Raw genomic sequence first — 16,830 nt, forward strand, 5'->3', positions numbered from 1 at the left:
CAGGACCGACTGTAATGCGGTCTCTTCGTACTCTTTTTGATCCTCCCATAGGATTCCATCCATACGCGTTCCGCTTACTGCGTGCAGGACCGGCTGTAATGCGGTCTCTTCTTACACTTTTTAATCCTCCCATAGGATTCCATCTATACGCATTCCGCTTCTTGCATGCAGGACCGGCTATAATGCGCTCTCTCCTTACTCTAATTTTGGGTGCACAGTGAATTCGAATATTGAAGTGTGAGTGCGAATCGAATATTTTTAGAATATTTCTCGAATATTTCTTGAATATTTTTCGAATAATTCGAAGCAAAATTGAAGAAAAAATAGTTGGAGAGGATTCCTCAGAAATTTGTTATGAGATAGCAACATGAAAGTGTTTCTTTTCGCTAGGTTGAAACACGATGTAGAGGCCGAATTGTACAGTAAAAGCTTGTTAATTCGACACCAGTTAATTCGGATCATTCAGACGGCTCTATTGGTCCCGGCCAAAGTGCATGTTAACCTATGGGACCAAACCTCCGTTAATTCGTCAGATTTGGACTCCGCACCGCTTAATTCGGACAAATGCTGATGGCTGCCGCTACACAATAGTGTGGTAAAGCAGCGCTGGCACCACTGGAGTGAAACCGAAACCTGAGTGACATCGCTATCGTCATCAACTAGTGGGGGCGATCGCAGCGTCACCGAACGTCGGCGTCTTCTTTCTTCGCTCCACTGCGCCTCCGACGCTATTTTCCCTTGTGTTGCGTTGGCACCGTCTCTTCTTGCGGAGTTCTCTCTTTTTTTCCCCGTTGTGACCGTGTTTACATGTGAGGCCCAAGCATGCGGCAGTAGCTGACGATGGCATCGCGAGGTGTCAGCCGAGTCTACCGACAATGACTGCTCGACCTTCGATGCTGTCCTTCCCACAGATATGACCCTTCAGGACTACATCGCGACTGATGATTGTGTTGCCACGATTACTCTCCTGGCCAATCAAGAAATTATTAATGATGTCGCGGCCTCATCACACCTCACGGGAAGTCTCGGAGGCTCTTTTGATATTAGCAGGGGTGGAAGCGGGCTTGAGTGTTTTGGAGCAGCTCAGGGAGCAGCAATAATTCTGTTTTGGAGCAGAATTCTAGGGTCAAACATCACTGTTCTTAAATTTGTTTTATTTCTGGTAAACATAGAAATTCCAACGATATTAGAAACCATTCAATACTATTGAACCAACCACACTTAACACAAACGATATATATATATATATATATAGACTGACAAATGAAAAACGTTCATGGTAATAAAACACACCGTAGCTGACATGAACAACTGAAGACTAGATATCAACAAATGATGGTTGCCTCCATGCTAAACTCCATGAGGCTCCATAAAAAAGACGTTCCTGTCCCACCATTAAAGCGACACAGCCGACATTACAACAGAGAGGAAAAGAGAAATCTTTCGTTGCTAAACCTGACTACACTTCAGAGGAATTTTTTTTTAAATGTTCACACGAGCTACAGTGTACTCGACCGCGAGCCGAGCGCAGGTTCTGACGAGCCAAAATCGAACAACGCGACCGATTGCTTAGCCTCGTCGTGCAGCGACGAGACTAAGCTCGTCGCTGCACGAGCGCGTTTACATGCTGCATTTATAACGTCTAAGGGCTTGTGTGCAATGCAAAATATTCTGCACATGGAGAGGCACGCTCTTACTAAAAAAATGTTTCAGAAATGGTCCAACCGACTTACACAAACCGAAGCCCTGTGAGTGGTTTCGCGGTTGGTAGTGGCTTCATTGACCGCAAATAGATAAAACAAATTTTTCCTTCTCATCTAGACTTATGACACAAAATCCATATTACACACTCAGATATACACTTGTTTCCTTAATGCGAAGTTTCTAAATAATGGTCGCGCGTTTACGCCCGCAGCACCTGCTCACACTATCCTCATGGCTTCACATCAAATTAAACATTCGCAGTAAATAGAACCTTTTCGACATTATGAAGCGTCCACGCACTTTTATTCATGTTCGCATTTCCAGGCCATGATGACAGCAACCACCTCGTGCGCGCAGTGCGCCGAAAAATTACGTTGCCGCCGGCGTCCCAATCGAAATATGGCCAATACTTGGAAATACTGCCGCTCCAGCGTCCCAAGTAATTACGTCATCGCCACCATCTTGAATATTTTGACTATAATAGTTAGCACAACTCACTTTCTTTGCAATGTTCTACTTTCTTGCAGCTAGCTCCTGTACAGGCTCGCTAGCTTTCTTGCGCCTTCGATAACGTCACAAGAGCGCGCCAAGTTAGGGTGTGATGTGATGATGATATAAGCTCGCATAGGCGCGCCACGACACGGATGACAGCGGAATATGAGGCACCAAACATAGCCTTGGTGATCGGTTCCTGCAGCGCACCGGAGCCCATCGTGGAGGCCGTGCACCAAAGACCGCTTGGGAGCAGTTTCGGCGCAAGAATGCGTTTTGGAGCAGAATGGCGCAGCAGAAGCGGATTGGAGCAGCGTGGCGCAAATGGCGCAGCACTTCCACCCCTGCATTAGAGGACGTTTGCCTGAGCACTTCCGACAGTTTGCGTGCTGTTGGCCATTTGGAAGAGTTAAGAAGAATTGTAATGTCAGCCAGAATCTGCGCGAAAACGCAAACGACCATTACAAAATATTTCAGCAAATAAAGGTATCCTTCTCCAACTTGATTTTAATGTTATCTTTCCTGTTCATTCGTTATTTTGGCATTCGGTTAATTCAGACACTTTTTCCGGTCCCGTGAAATCCGAATTAACGAGCTTTTACTGTATTTGTGTACATGATATGGTGCAACCAAAGTGTTGCCGACAACACTTTACACGTGGTAGGCAAAGATGCCATTTCCTCAGCCTCTCCTACTCTTTCAACTTCTGTGGAAGCCCAACTGATGTGGCGGACAAGGGCGTGCTCCAGGGCTGGGCAGTATCGCGATAGTATTTCAGAGATACTTTTGAGTATCTGTATTTCTGTATCGAGATACATTTTAAAAATGTATTTGTACCTCAGTAGTGAAATATATTTACGAAGTATCGTTTTTATCGAAACACTATGTAGGGCACGGGTATTTCGTTACATTTTTCTTTTGTCGGAAACGAGTTGAGGTGTGTTTGCAAGAGGGGAATGACGTTTCTTTTTATTTGTTTTTGTGCCACCACCGGTGGCACAAAGGCGCACCGCCGGTCGCCGACAGAAAGGGTGGCGATGGTTTCCCCTCAAGCACAGAATGGCCAATGTGGTAAAGCGCCTGACGCCACAGACGGCAGAATCACGTAGGCAGTGTCGCCTCTGCCGACGAAAGTCACACTCTCTCAGGGCCGGTGCAGCATGCCTAATTTTTTTCGGGTGGTCACCTGGGATTCCTCACGTTGCAAGGCATCGTTTGACACCAGACCAATCGCAGTGAGTGCACTTTTCCTAGAAATTGAACTCTAAACATATTGTGACGGTTCGCTGGAAGACGCCACCATCAAAGAACCCAGAGGCCCGCGGTGCAGGCGCACGCCGCTCTTGCACGAGGACGGGCCCGCGAAACGAGCTGGAAGCCAGCGGCTCGTACCAGCGGTACATAGCGCACGAGCCCGTCGCTCGTGCAACACGCAGAAACAGCTTCTGAGGTGAAGAGCCAGCGCTTTCATGGAAATGAATACGACTAACCCACGCCAAGAAGACCCAAGTATGATGCAAGAGGAAACCACGGAGGGTTTCCTCTTGCATCACCAGCACTCATAAAAATACGGCCAGTACGCGCGCATATATTTAATGAACCAGGTGCGTTGTGACCCGCGACACTCGGAGGCCGTGACGCGTCTCTGAAGGTTTATTCTGACCGTCAGAAAAGTGTTTTTCTTACACCGTCATTCTAACCATTTGGCGGCGTGGCACACATGCCCACGCTTGCGTTCCCGCACTCGCACGTGCTTGGTGCATGTTCCGCGACAGCGCGGACAGCACCTCTTCGAACCTAGGTGGTAGCGAACGTTCGTATCAAACGTCGCTGGGTGAAAATTGGTTCGCAACAACCGTACTCCATTACATTGAGGCCAATGGGCCTTGGCCGGGACCACCGAAACATTCGTATCACCCCGAAATTCGTAGGAGCTGTGATCGTATCACCGAGGTTTCACTGTATCTGTATTCCGGAATACTTTTCCGAGTATCTCTGCCCAGCCCTGGTGTGCCCCCTTTAAGTCCGGAGTTCTAAATCTGTCTCTTAGGCATCGACATAAAGAACATCTAAAATTTTGGATGCTAAAAAGCTTCGGCGTCCGATTTTTCGGACTTCCTGCCCGAATTTCAGGTCCCAAACAGCATTAATTGAGCCCCCACCTCTGCCACATCTTTCATCTCCATGTTAGAACCAGCGTTTTTTTGAGTTAATACACTTGCGACCGTAGCGGAGTTTGAAAGGCAGCTTTTCCGCAATGCGGGGGTGTGTTGAGGTGAAGCATATTGAAAATCTAGGGACCACTTCTAATCGAACGTTGACTGTGTCTTCGCTATGTTCGACTGTAACGGAGCTTGAAAGGCAGCTTTGCCGCATTACGAGAGTAATGAGATGAAGCATATTGAAAATCTGAAGGGGTCACTTTCAATCGGACATTGACTGTATTTGTCTTTGGGAAGTTCGAATACTAGTTCGAATAGTAAAATTCCAGTGCAAATCGAATCGGATAGCAAACACTATTAGAAAAATATTCGAAATTTCGAATATTCGCACACCCCTACTTTTTAATCCTCCCATAGGATTCCATCCATACGCATTCCGCTTATTGCGTGCAGGACCAGCTATAATGCGCTCTCTTCTTGCTCTAGTTAATCCTCCCATAGGATTCCATTCATACACATTCCACTTATTGTGTGCAGGATCGGTTATAATGCAGCTCAGATATAAGCGATGCAGTGACCATGCTTCTCAAAGGAGGTACACCGGTCGAGGAAGGAGAGCGATGAAGGCGTTACGAAGGAGGAGGAAACGCGGAGCAAAACTAATGAGGTGCGGAGTGTGGAAAAAAGGAATAAAAAAAAAGGATGCACTGCGGGCGCCTGGTGCATCCGTGCACTCCATGCACGCACTCCGGACCAAACGGGCGCCCGCGTCAAGTGCATGATACTGCTGTTCGGCTTTTCGTGTTTGTTTTTCTTTGTCTGGAAAATAGTTACGTCATCGTAGAATGCAGATATTGCAAGTGCAACCTCAATTCCACTATCAGTGTAAGCGGTGTTACACAATTGCAGAGGCTTTGCGATTTAGGACTTCGCCTTCGCCATCAGCAAGCGGAATTGCAAGCTTGAAAGGCTTATGCTGGGTACAGTGGCGAGAATACTAGAAGTGTGATCACCGCCAAGTGGCTGCAATGGGAGGTAGTGACGCCGCCTTACGATGTTTCCGCTAGGTGGTGCACGCTATCGTATATACACGTCAGGCTCTCAGGCTGAGCACGTTGTTCAACGCTGCAACTCGCCGGTCAGACGTGATTCTTTTGCCTGTTTACGCTGTTCTTTCGTGCTGCATTTGCTGGTCAGACAGCCTTGCCGTGTTTACGTTATGTCTTTTGCGGAGTGCGTGCCATGAGCGGACGTCAGAGCCACTGTAACATGCCCAGATGCTCAACCGGATACAAATCGTGCAAGCAGAAGCTTTCATTGTTTGGAGTCCCGAAAGATGACCATTTGTTCCAGCACTGGCAGCGTAATATACCAAGAGCAGACAAGCCTTTGGAAAAGAATGCTGCCATTCCAATCGCCAAAATCCAGCTATTCGGGATAATTCGTCAGTTATCCGGGTGCAATGATCATCCCACATCGACCCAGTTCCTTACTGACCTGAATTCCCTTAGCTTTTACAATTTGGTAAAAGCACCAGACACGGGCAACTGTGGAGGTGGCACACTTACGTCATTAGTTGGAACTGATGAAGTGGCCATCCATGTCGACAATTTACTGGACACTGGAAACCTGGACGAAGCTTCAAGTGTACTACAGGCATCGACTCTCCTTTCTGACCATGTGTATCCTGTGCAAGTCAGTGACGGAAGACTGGTGTACTATTTGGCCGGCTATGTGGCACGAAGGAAAGTTATGGCAACGAAATGCCGGGACTGTTTTGAGCAGCTGCTCACATTCCTCGAGAACGCAGATAAGGATCTTGCGTCATTCACAGCAGTCTGTGATGTTGGAGAGCTTTTGTACCTGTCACCTGAACTATTTTCATTTAAGGAGGCACTGGAGTTCACATTCACATTGTGGTTCAGTTATAATAAGCTCCAAAGGGACACTATAGTTGAACTTCTTAACTCAATGCAGACCATACCATCCGTAGGGTGCGACTCACACAAGCAAGACCTGACGAGCAACATAATCAAGTTTTTTGTTCTCACACGGCTTTACTTTGTCACGAAATCTCTAAACAAATAGAGAAGTTCTGCAAGAGAAAGATCAAAGCACCTCAAGCTTCGAAGGGCGATCATGTTATGTGCATCACCCTGTAGTGTGCTAGCTTTCTTCTCTACTTTGATGGCCCCAACATTAAATAAAATGTGTAAGAAGAGTAAAATGCTCTCCGATTTTCTGTGCAGTTGTTAATTGAAAAATATGTCCAGTGTGAATACGCTAGAATAATTAAGTTCTTAAAAACTATCTCATGCAAAACGTTAAAGGGACACTAAAGAGCAAAACGATTTCTCTCGCATTAGTAAAGTAGTCTTCCACGATACCAAAAACACCACGCTTGCTGCGATAAGACGCTTAATAAGCGAGAAAACGCACAAAAGAAAATACAGGTGGCGACGCCACCTTGGAATTCCCGCACCATTTGCCGTGACGTCACATATTTTTGATGGCGCCTGCTTGGGCCTACGCAGTTCCTAATCGGTTAAATCGAAGTACATTGTCCTCTGAAGGGGCCAGAGACTTGACATAACGAGTTTGTAGAAATTTCGTCGAGCCAGTGGCGCTAAAATACGTTAAATGCTCTTTGAAATCTTTTACGTCATGAATTACAAAGTTCGGCGCGAAATTTAAAAATGAAACTTTGAACTTGGTTTTCTCCTCTAATAATAAACCTATGGTGGTGAAATAAACTACACAAGAGTTCTCCGAGCACACTTTATCAATCTAAACCAATTCATTGTTTCTCTTTAGTGTCCCTTTAAGTATACCGTATAACAACATGAAGAAAATTGATATCAATGTCACAGTAGCATTTTTTCGTGCTTCTTGAGGTTGCTTATAACCTTGCGAAATGGCAATCCCCCAAAATGTTAATCGGTTACATTTCTCAGCATCAAGGAACGATCGCAAGCAGTGGCAAGCTTAGCTGGCCGCGATGTTTGCGATTGATGTAAAGCTTCACTTATGATACTGTGCGTAGTCATAACATACGGTGACAATGTTTGATAATATCTGCCACGAATTTCATTTCTTTATGAGGCACTTACGCCCTGCAATATAGTAGAGACACTAATAAAAATTTACGGCGAAAACGAATCCATATCCGCCACAAATCAGCTTTGACATGGCAGCTTCGCTGCAGCGAGCCGAGCGAGCGACGTGTAAGCTACAACCAGCGCCACCTAGACAGCGCCGGTCGAGGCATCGGTGGAGAGCATCAGCGCACACTTCCCTATTCTAGCCACTGTATGCCGGGTAGTTGTCACGACTATTTCCGCCATGGACCCAAACCTTTTTTCACACATGCTGCGATTAGTTTCGCTTTCGATATATGAAAACACCATGTTTGGCGCAGAATAACGAAAATGTAGCAGGATTTGTCACAATTGGCGCAGCTACCACGTCACTGCAGACTAAAACAAATTCGAATATAAATTTTCTGCCACACCAAATGTGCATTTGCAGGATTGTTGTGCAATCCTGCCGATGTCCCACCAGAGGCAAATTTTTAGTTCCACATCGTGAAAAGCTCATAATGTTACAAGGGTACACTGGTAAGTACACAATGAGTCACTTGGCACATCACTGGCCAGGTGCTCAGCTAAAAGACACAGTAATCAACTGAATCCCCCGTGTTTTCTAGCTGTCAAAATGTCAAGACAAGAAATACCATCATCTTCCACATCTTTTTTTGCCAATAAAAAAACAGCAGCCAAGGTCTTAAGAAGTTTTAAACAGTTGAGCGACGCTGCATCATTCGTAAACATGCGCATCAAAATAAAAGCTGCCCAAGGAGTGGGCTCACCACCACCGGTTGGTGTCGTGCAGAGAAGCTTGCCACCTCTGCATGTCAGCATTCAGATTTTGCCGCACAAGATAATGAAACGCACTTTCATCTCCCGAGTCTGTGAGGATGAGCGTGGCTTGGTGAGAGGAGATGAAATTGAGCTCTCGGGCCACGTGGCAGGCAGTGAGCGGTGCATCACCCGTGATCATGCACACCTGCACAATAAGTCACCATTGGTATCACCATGTCATGCTGCTAACAAATGTGACAGCACCACAAGGTTATAGTTATTATTTTTAATCTGCATTAGGAATTCGCAAATAACATGTCTTACCAAGTGCGCCTGTGTGCTAGTGACTGTGCCTTATGTTGCAGAATAACTAACCCCGACAACATGACATCCTCTAACTAATCTTAATGTTCATAGTTGGTGAAAAGAACAGAAAATTGTTATATATTTCGAAATCGGAGGCCATGCAGATCATTTGCAATTGCTTACCAATCCCTGATAATGCACTTACTGGAACGATTCTTGAATCTGTTTCTTCTGATAGATTTATTTATTTATTTATTTATTTATTCAGAATACCGCCAGTCTCATTTTGAGATTATAGCAGGTCGGCATAACGTTACACACAAATTGAGATACAGCAGTAACAAAAGTCTACAGCATGAAAAACAGTTACAATGGCATGTTCAATCAAAACAAGTACCAAAAAAGACATGTCAGCATGTACAATAGTTTGTCAATATGTTAGTAAAACAAACAGGTTTGATGAGCCTATTCACTACAATAACGCTATTAAAAAGGCAACAAGTCACAGAAATAGTACAGTTCGTTGCAACTGAGTATAGGTATTACAATGTTACCAAAAAAAAAAGGACGAAAACGTTGAAGTAAGTATTCGCTATAGTTCACAAAATGAAAGTTTTGACAACCGTACATAAATTATTGCTTTTTCCTAACTACTAAATTCATCTTTTAATTACTTGAGAAATTCAGTCTGCACTACTGTCTTAGTTTAGAAGCACCTAGATTATTCCTTTCACGCACCACACTGGGGGGAGAAAAAACTGAAAAGTACCGTGATTACAAAAGAACTAACTTAGTTTATACAGATGATTATGACGAGCTATGTGGAATTTAGAGAAAGTAACGTACACAGAAGCACCTATTTTTAGTCAGTTGTGTATTACTTGATGCAGAAATTTTGGACGAGCTCGTTATGCCCGAAAAGCCAAAGTTGCAAGACCTGGCTGTGTTAGTAAGGGGCAGATGCAGGGGGGGGGGATAGAGGGCGGGGACAATAATCTCCTTCCTCCTTTTGGGCAGTGGTAAAGCAACCTGACAAAGGCTGTGGAGGGCAGGCACTGAATGGAGGGGGGCGACACAGGCTTTGGGGGTGGGGTGGGGGGGAGGGTGATCGCCCCTACCACCACCCCTCTGAATCTGCCACTGGTGATAGTAGAAGAGCAGGTGAATCTCTGCGCCAGTACTTTCTGTGGACGAATCTAATTGCCTTTCTGTGAACGCTTTCCAGTTTAGACCTATTAGTTTTAGTGTATGGGAACCATACAACGTTCGCATACTCGAGTGGTATGTAGTGTACGTTAATAATTTCTAGAGCTGTGCGAATAGGAAAATTTTGGGTGCAAAGTGAATTCGTATATTAAAGTTTGAGTGCGAATCGAATCAAATATTTGTGGAATATTTTTCTAATACTTCCAAGCGAAATTACAGAAAAAAAGTTGCAGACGATCCCTAAGCATATTCTTATGAGATAGGAACATGAAAGCGTTTCTTTTGGCTAGGTTGGTGAAGCACTGAGGGGTGCTGCTAAGTGGTGTTCCCTAGCTGCCTCATAAAAAATGAGGCAATGCAGAGGCCAAATTGTGTTTATTTATGTGATTTGGTACAACCAAAGTGGTGTCGACAACACTTTACACATGAAAGAAAAAGACACTATTTCCTCAACACCTCCTCCTTCAACTTCTGTGGAGGCCCAAATCATGTCGCGGAGAAGGGCATGCCTCCTTCGAGTCTGGAGCTCCTCATCAGCGGTGCGTATTTCACTCCCCTACTCCGCGGTTGTGGGTGGTTTTTGCGGCAGTTGTTGGAGCCGGCGTCAGTGTGGTGATAGCACCTATGCTACGTGTCATGTGTCTGCGTTATCTGGCGCTGTTGGCCTGATGTCTGAAACACTGTCTGCCCGTGACTTCACTTGTACCATGAGTGTTTTCTATATATGTATGCTGCTGGCATAAAATAAAGGTTGTTGTTGTTATCGTGCCCACCATCGGAGTCAGGCTCAGTTCCTTCCTGCTGGCTGCACTCGGCATCTGGCAAGGGCCGAACAGCACATGGCGTCAGAAGTGGGACCTTCTGGCATTCGAGGGGCATTGTACTAACATCATCAACCGGCATTATGTCAGAAAACAACGCAGTCAACCCCTTTCATGGCATGTTCACAGTTCAAGCTCCGCCAAGGTTTGACTTCGACCGGACATCGGAATAGCCTTCTTGGAGCCAACTCGTTGATGACTACTGCTTTGCCTCGGGCCTAAATGAGCGGAGTCAAGAAGCGCAGGTCCGGACTCTACTTTATACGATGGGCAGGCAAGTAAGAGAAATCTTCTCAACTTCTGTATTATCTGAAGAAGAGCAGAAGCAGTACGAAGTTGTCCGAAAGAAGTTTGACAAGCACTTCGCGGCCGCAGGGAACCTGGTTTATGACAGCGGATGCTTTCGCCGACCGATTCAAGAACCTGGAGAGCCAGTTGACCAATTCACTACTGCGTTGCAGACGCTGGTGATAAAATCGAAAAAAAATATGGCTGACCTGAGCTAGTAGAACAGAGAAACTTTTATTTCCAAAATTCAAAAAGTGTCTGCTGCTTCCTTTGCGACCCCAGCAGCGTCACGACGCGATTCTCATATATGCATAGCGACGCCACGTTGAAAAGCACGCAGAAACAACGTTCGTGGCTTCCGCGAACGAACCAAACAGAGGCACGGGCACGCAACACGAACAGCACAGTTGCACTAATACGCTAACACAAGCTATTCGCCGACAACGGCGAGATGCAGGCGTACTATCGCGGAGCGATGACTTACGCCTTATTCTATGCTATTCTTATCCACCACTCGCGGCTGGCTGATCCCGTTGATAACGTGGACGAATTGTTGCTTCGACCACCGGTCGCACTGGCTAAGCGCGAAAAGCACTGGCATTGGAAAAGGCATCGTTTTGCGATTGCACCTCAGTGTGGACAACTGAGCTTTGGCTTCGGATTGTCTGCGACTAAGAAGCAACTCATACCAGTTGCGAAAGCAAGGCAGTCCGATTGCCGTCGCTATCAAGCAATGGCGGCCCCCATACTCAATCAACAGCGGCGGTTTCTGGAGGTGCCAACACGCGATTTAGACTTTGAATTCGTATTTTTATGTTCTAAAATGCATCAAAATGTCCGAGATTGTGTTTATTGCACAGTAAATTAAATTTTTGAGCCCGGAATGGCATGGTAAATTTCGCTGAAGCGGAACGGCAGCAGAAAAAATTTTCGTTGTGGCAAGCATATTTATGCATTGATTCCTATGGACTGTTGACGGGGAACCGAGAATTTTTCGTTGTACCGGAAATTTCGTTGAAGCGGAGTTCGTTGTAGCGGAGTTTATTTGTACAAGAAAAAAGAAAACATGATTCGCGACACATTCATCGTCGGCCTCAGTGATCCTAAGCTCTCTGAGTCGCTTCAAACAGATGCCAATTTGACTCTCACCAGCGCTTTGGCAAAAGCTCGCTTAGAGGAGACCGTCCAATGACAGCAGCAGCAACTGCGAGAAACTGGTGACAAACCCTTAGCAGTGGCAACTAGCAACTTTGACACGGTCAGTAAGCAAGGGCAGTACAGGAAGAATTCTTCAAGACAGCCTTTGGGCAGCTCGTCAAAGAACTATTCACCTGGAATACAAGGTCAGTGCCCCAGAGCACAGTCCTACCAACCAGGCACACCTGGGTCATGCCCCAACTGCGGTCAAGGAGCACACCCCAGGACCTTGCGTCCAGCAAGAGCAGCGAAATGCAACTACTGCAGTTGTTCCGGACACCACTTTGCAGCTGTATGTCAGACAAAGACTGCAGGTGATCGAAAGGAGGTACAACTTTCATCTCTGCATGTGGACAAGGGGGCGCATTTCGTTGGCGCGGCGAACGGGGAGTACTCTAATTGTTGGTGTATGGGCACCGTGCATACGTTAGGAGCCGCCACAGTCGCGCGCTGCCTCCAGCGCCAAAGCGGCCACGGCAGCAGATTTGGCGGGATAGGGGGGGGCAGACGACACAGGCGGCGGCAAGCCACTGCGCCGTGTTTTGGTGCTTCGCTTGAAGCGTTCTCTTTCCCGTTTGCTTCCAAATGACGTCAAATTGTTATCAGCTGTCAGAGAACGTAGCGTTAGCGCATGTGCTTCTTTTCACCAGACCTCGTGTATCCTCAGGCGAAGGCGGCAACATAAAATGCATTAACTGGGGGAAGACAACGGAGGTGACGAGCCCGCTGAGCAAAACTGCGCACGTGTAATGCGGGCCGTCTCACTCACTAAACAATCACAGCTTATCAACCTCGAGCTAATGCGGCAGCGAACTCAGCGGCAGCTTGAAACCGGCAATACCAGCAATTGCACTGTCACGGCCGCTGAATGAAAAAAAAAAACGCTTTCCATCGAACGGCCATGGCACTGCATTCGCTGCGCCGACTTATTCAGTGCAGCCGAGTTCGTCGTCGCGGCTCGTGTTTTGCTGCCATGGCACTGCAAAGCATGCCAATTATTATTACGCTTGGATTCAGAGAGCTACGTGATATAGATAGTTTCTTCCGAGGAGCTAACCTGAAGAAGGGCAGGGAACTCCTCGAAGCGGGTCACGTTCACGGCGTCGTGGAAGAGGTGTTGCTCGGCAGATCAAGAATCACGGGCAAATGCAACCCCAGAAAAAAAAACCATCTATTTGCAAAACTCACTTTTGTCGTCGAACGAGTGCGATCCAGCGTTCACGCCGATTCCGTTCATATTCTCTAAATGGAAACCGGTATAAACGCGTGCCCAGAGAATTCCTGTAGGGGTTATTGCACCCAACAACGCAGCAATTATTCCTGGAGTTCGGCATTCCTACGAACAGCGGAACCGGCACAAAACGAACTGCCCGCGAAAATACCTCGCGCTCTCACAGCGGGAGCATGGAGCGAGCAGGGGTGCAATCGCGGAGCGATGTTGTATGCTATATTATTCTTATCGTCCACCACCTGCAGCTGACTGATCGCGTTGATAACGCGGACGTACCGTCACTCTGGTCACTAGCCAAGCGCAAGAAGCACGAAAAGTGTAGTCATCGTAAAAGGCATAGTTCCTCGACTTCACCCCATTGCGAGCGCGTCAGAGCATCCCGCCAAATCTGCGCTTCTTGCCGCTAGGGACGCCGAGCGGAGTTACGTCTGCACGGAGCCTATACAGGTCGTCATTAACGGCACTCCGGTGTTCGCTAAAGTAGATTCCAGTGCCGAAGTTTCCATTGTACCCTCAATGTTTCCTGGGTTGCCTATCAGGTTTGACAAGTGCGACCTAACCCTAACAGGCTTCCGAATGAGCCACCGAATGTCCTGGGAAAGTTTCATGCCACTGTCCAGTGGAAACAATACACTGTCCAGCAAAGCATGTACGTGGTCTCACCATTATGCTCCGTACTTTTAGGTCTCCCAGTGCTTGAGACCCTGGAGATTACTAAGTTCGCAGACTTGGTCAGTAGCGCGTCAGCCATCGAAGCTTCCTACCCGCAGCTTTTTGGCAGTTTAGGAGCTTGTATCCTTTACTTGCAGTTTCGGTTTCAGTGTTTAGGTTGGCAACACTGTGTCCTTGCGCTTGTATTTATTTGTGGAACATCTATAAAAGAGAGAGCAGTATGCAACAAGCTACCGTTGCGTGCGAGTCACGTCCCTCCTTCATTAGAATGGCAACGAGTTTTTAGAACCCCCAATCTGATGTAATTCCCGGGAGATAACCAGCCACATGTACTCACTGCAACGGATCCGTTCCTTCCGAAACCGGGTAACCCCATGCATGCATGGTCCCAATGGCACGACATGTTCAAGGACCTGCTGGCATATTGCGCTTCCGAGTTGTCCTCAGAGCGACGCAAGGTTCTTCTACTACATTCTTTGGGTCAACATATTTTCACCACCCTATCCTTTTGCTGGCGGTAGAGAAGACAGAGAAGGAAAAAGGGACCGCCCGATGTGTATGACGCCGTGGTAGCGACACTGGCCAAGCACTTCGATACCACCTGCAACCTCGTCGTCTAGCGCCACCGATTTCACCGTCGCATTCAGTCCCCAGGTGAGTCTATTCAAGAGCACGTAAACATGCTTACAGAGCTCACCACGATGTGCTCAATTAAACTGCAAGAAGAGTCATTGCACGACCAGTTTGTTGCCGGTGTGTCCTCGCATCGTGTTCCTTCTTCTGTTAGAAGGGTGTTTTCCTTCAACAAGGCAGTTGCTCTCGTGAGTCAAATCGAGCATGCAGCTGCGGAAATGAAGGAATTTTCCATCCCTGTGCAACCAGTATCTGCGCATCCTAGCACAAAAGGCAGTTCATCGTTGCCGTCACCGCATTCACGGCCGCCTGCTCGCACTTTTGGCCAACGTGATAAGACAGCTATACATGGGAGCCGCCCCCCATCTCGAAAGCGTCGTCCATCAAATTTGCAGCAACATGCTTCAGATGTGGTTCTAACCAACATTGCGCTTCATGGCAATGCTGCCCAGCAAAAGGAAAAAAATGCTCCTTTTGTGGCCGTATCGGGCATTTACAAAATGTTTGCAACCAGAAACTGTCGCAAACAGCAATCCACCAAGTTTCAGTTGATAGCCTGTCGCACGAGGAAACCGTACAGGTTCTTGTGGTTCAATAGTCTCTTGCATCTGAAATTCACACTAACAGTGAAGTCGGGCAGGTCACTTTGAAATTGCTAGTCGATTCTGGCTCTTCTGTTTCTATTCTTTTGGAGAAAATGTTTGACCAGCATTTCCCTGGTGTGCCCCTTCTTTCTGTTCCCCGTGTAACACTTCTAGATTATTCCAAAAGACCAATTTTGGTTTGATGCTGCTTCTTTTCTGAAGTATCACTCGAGAATCGCAGCGCTCCACTTTTGTTTTATGTCGTCGAACAGGGCACTTCTCTCATTGGCTTGGATGGTATTAAGGCACTGAAGCTGTGCATTGAAGGGTCTGAATTGCAGCGCTTTCAAACCAGCATGGTACCGAATGCCAAAGTATCTCTGACAGGTCCGGTCGAGCCGTCCATGCAGCTGCCACCAGCACTTCAGCAAAAGTTTTGCTCGCTTTTCAGAAATGAGCTGGGTCTTGCAAAAGAATTTGTTCACAGGATTAAGACACGTGCAGGTGTTCAGCCAGTAGCATCAAACCTTCGCCGCATTTCTCTGATGCTACGACCACAGCGAGTCTTCTGAACTGCAGCGCTTGGAAAGCTTGGACATCATTGAATGTATCGATACGTCAGAATGGGTGTCCCCTATTGTAATCATCCAGCAGAGAGATGGAAGTATTAGGCTTTGTGTAAACTTACACAAACCTAACAAGGCGATCGTTCCAGATAGCTTTCCACTGCCGCACATGGACGAGTTGCTTCATGCTTTGGTGGGCGCCACACACTTTTCGAAACTCAACTTAGCATCTGCCTATCACCAAGTTCTCCTGGATCCTGAGAGTAGGGACTTGACAGCTTTCATTACACATGAAGGGCTATACCGGTTCAAAAACAATTGTTTTGGGCTAGTGTCAGCACCTGCAGCTTTCCAGAGTAGGATGTCTCTAATTCTTCGCAATTGCGCTAGTGTCCTCTTTTACATTGACGACATTATTGTTTTTGGTATTTATCTCGCCATATACTGGTGCACACCACACGCCACAACAGGAGTGACCCCTGCGGTACTGCTACATGGAAGGCTGCCAAGAACAAAGACATTTTTGGCTTATCAGCTGAAACATTCGCAAAGACACCCCACCAGAAACTGGCCAGGCTACGGCAGCGTGTCAGGCGCAGGCAAGAGTACAGCAAAGCCTACACCGACAGGGCAGTGGAGCACCTAAAGAACCTGGAGAGTGTGTTACAGCATATCAAAGACGCAGGTCTGAAGCTGAACAGTAAATGTGTGTTTGGAGTTCAGGAGCTTAAATTCTTGGGCCACAAGGTTAAACCTTGCGGTATTTCGCCACTGCCAGGAAAAGTAGATGCGATGGTGGAAACCCCAGTTCCAAACAATGTCGCTAAACACCGTTCCTTTCTTGATTTGGTGGAATACTACGCCAAGTTTGTGCCACACTTAGCCGAGATGGTAGAACCAATCAGGGCTCTCCTTAGGAGAGACCAAAGCTTCACCTGGTCTGCTGAGGTGGATAACAGTTTCCGCGTGGTAAAGTCGATGTTATCCTAAGATCTTGTCTTGCACATGTTTGATCCTGCGTTTCCAATCGTCATTTCCACTGATGCATCAGAATTTGAACCTGGAGCAGTCCTCCAGCAGCGTGCCGGTCATATACTTCGTACTGTCA

General features: G+C 46.9%; 1 protein-coding gene across 1 annotated transcript in view; it reads right to left on the reverse strand.

Moving 5' to 3' along the window:
- LOC119389803 (endoplasmic reticulum transmembrane helix translocase) overlaps positions 1 to 16,830 on the reverse strand; it is a 554,079-nt gene that overhangs the window by 174,285 nt on the left and 362,964 nt on the right. The window contains exon 15 of the mRNA XM_037657194.1: positions 8,312 to 8,423. Coding sequence (XP_037513122.1) covers positions 8,312 to 8,423 — 112 coding nt within the window. The remainder of the gene's footprint in view (positions 1 to 8,311; positions 8,424 to 16,830) is intronic.

Source organism: Rhipicephalus sanguineus, chromosome 1, assembly GCF_013339695.2.
Source record: "Rhipicephalus sanguineus isolate Rsan-2018 chromosome 1, BIME_Rsan_1.4, whole genome shotgun sequence".
In the NCBI taxonomy this organism is placed as follows: Eukaryota; Metazoa; Arthropoda; class Arachnida; order Ixodida; family Ixodidae; genus Rhipicephalus; species Rhipicephalus sanguineus.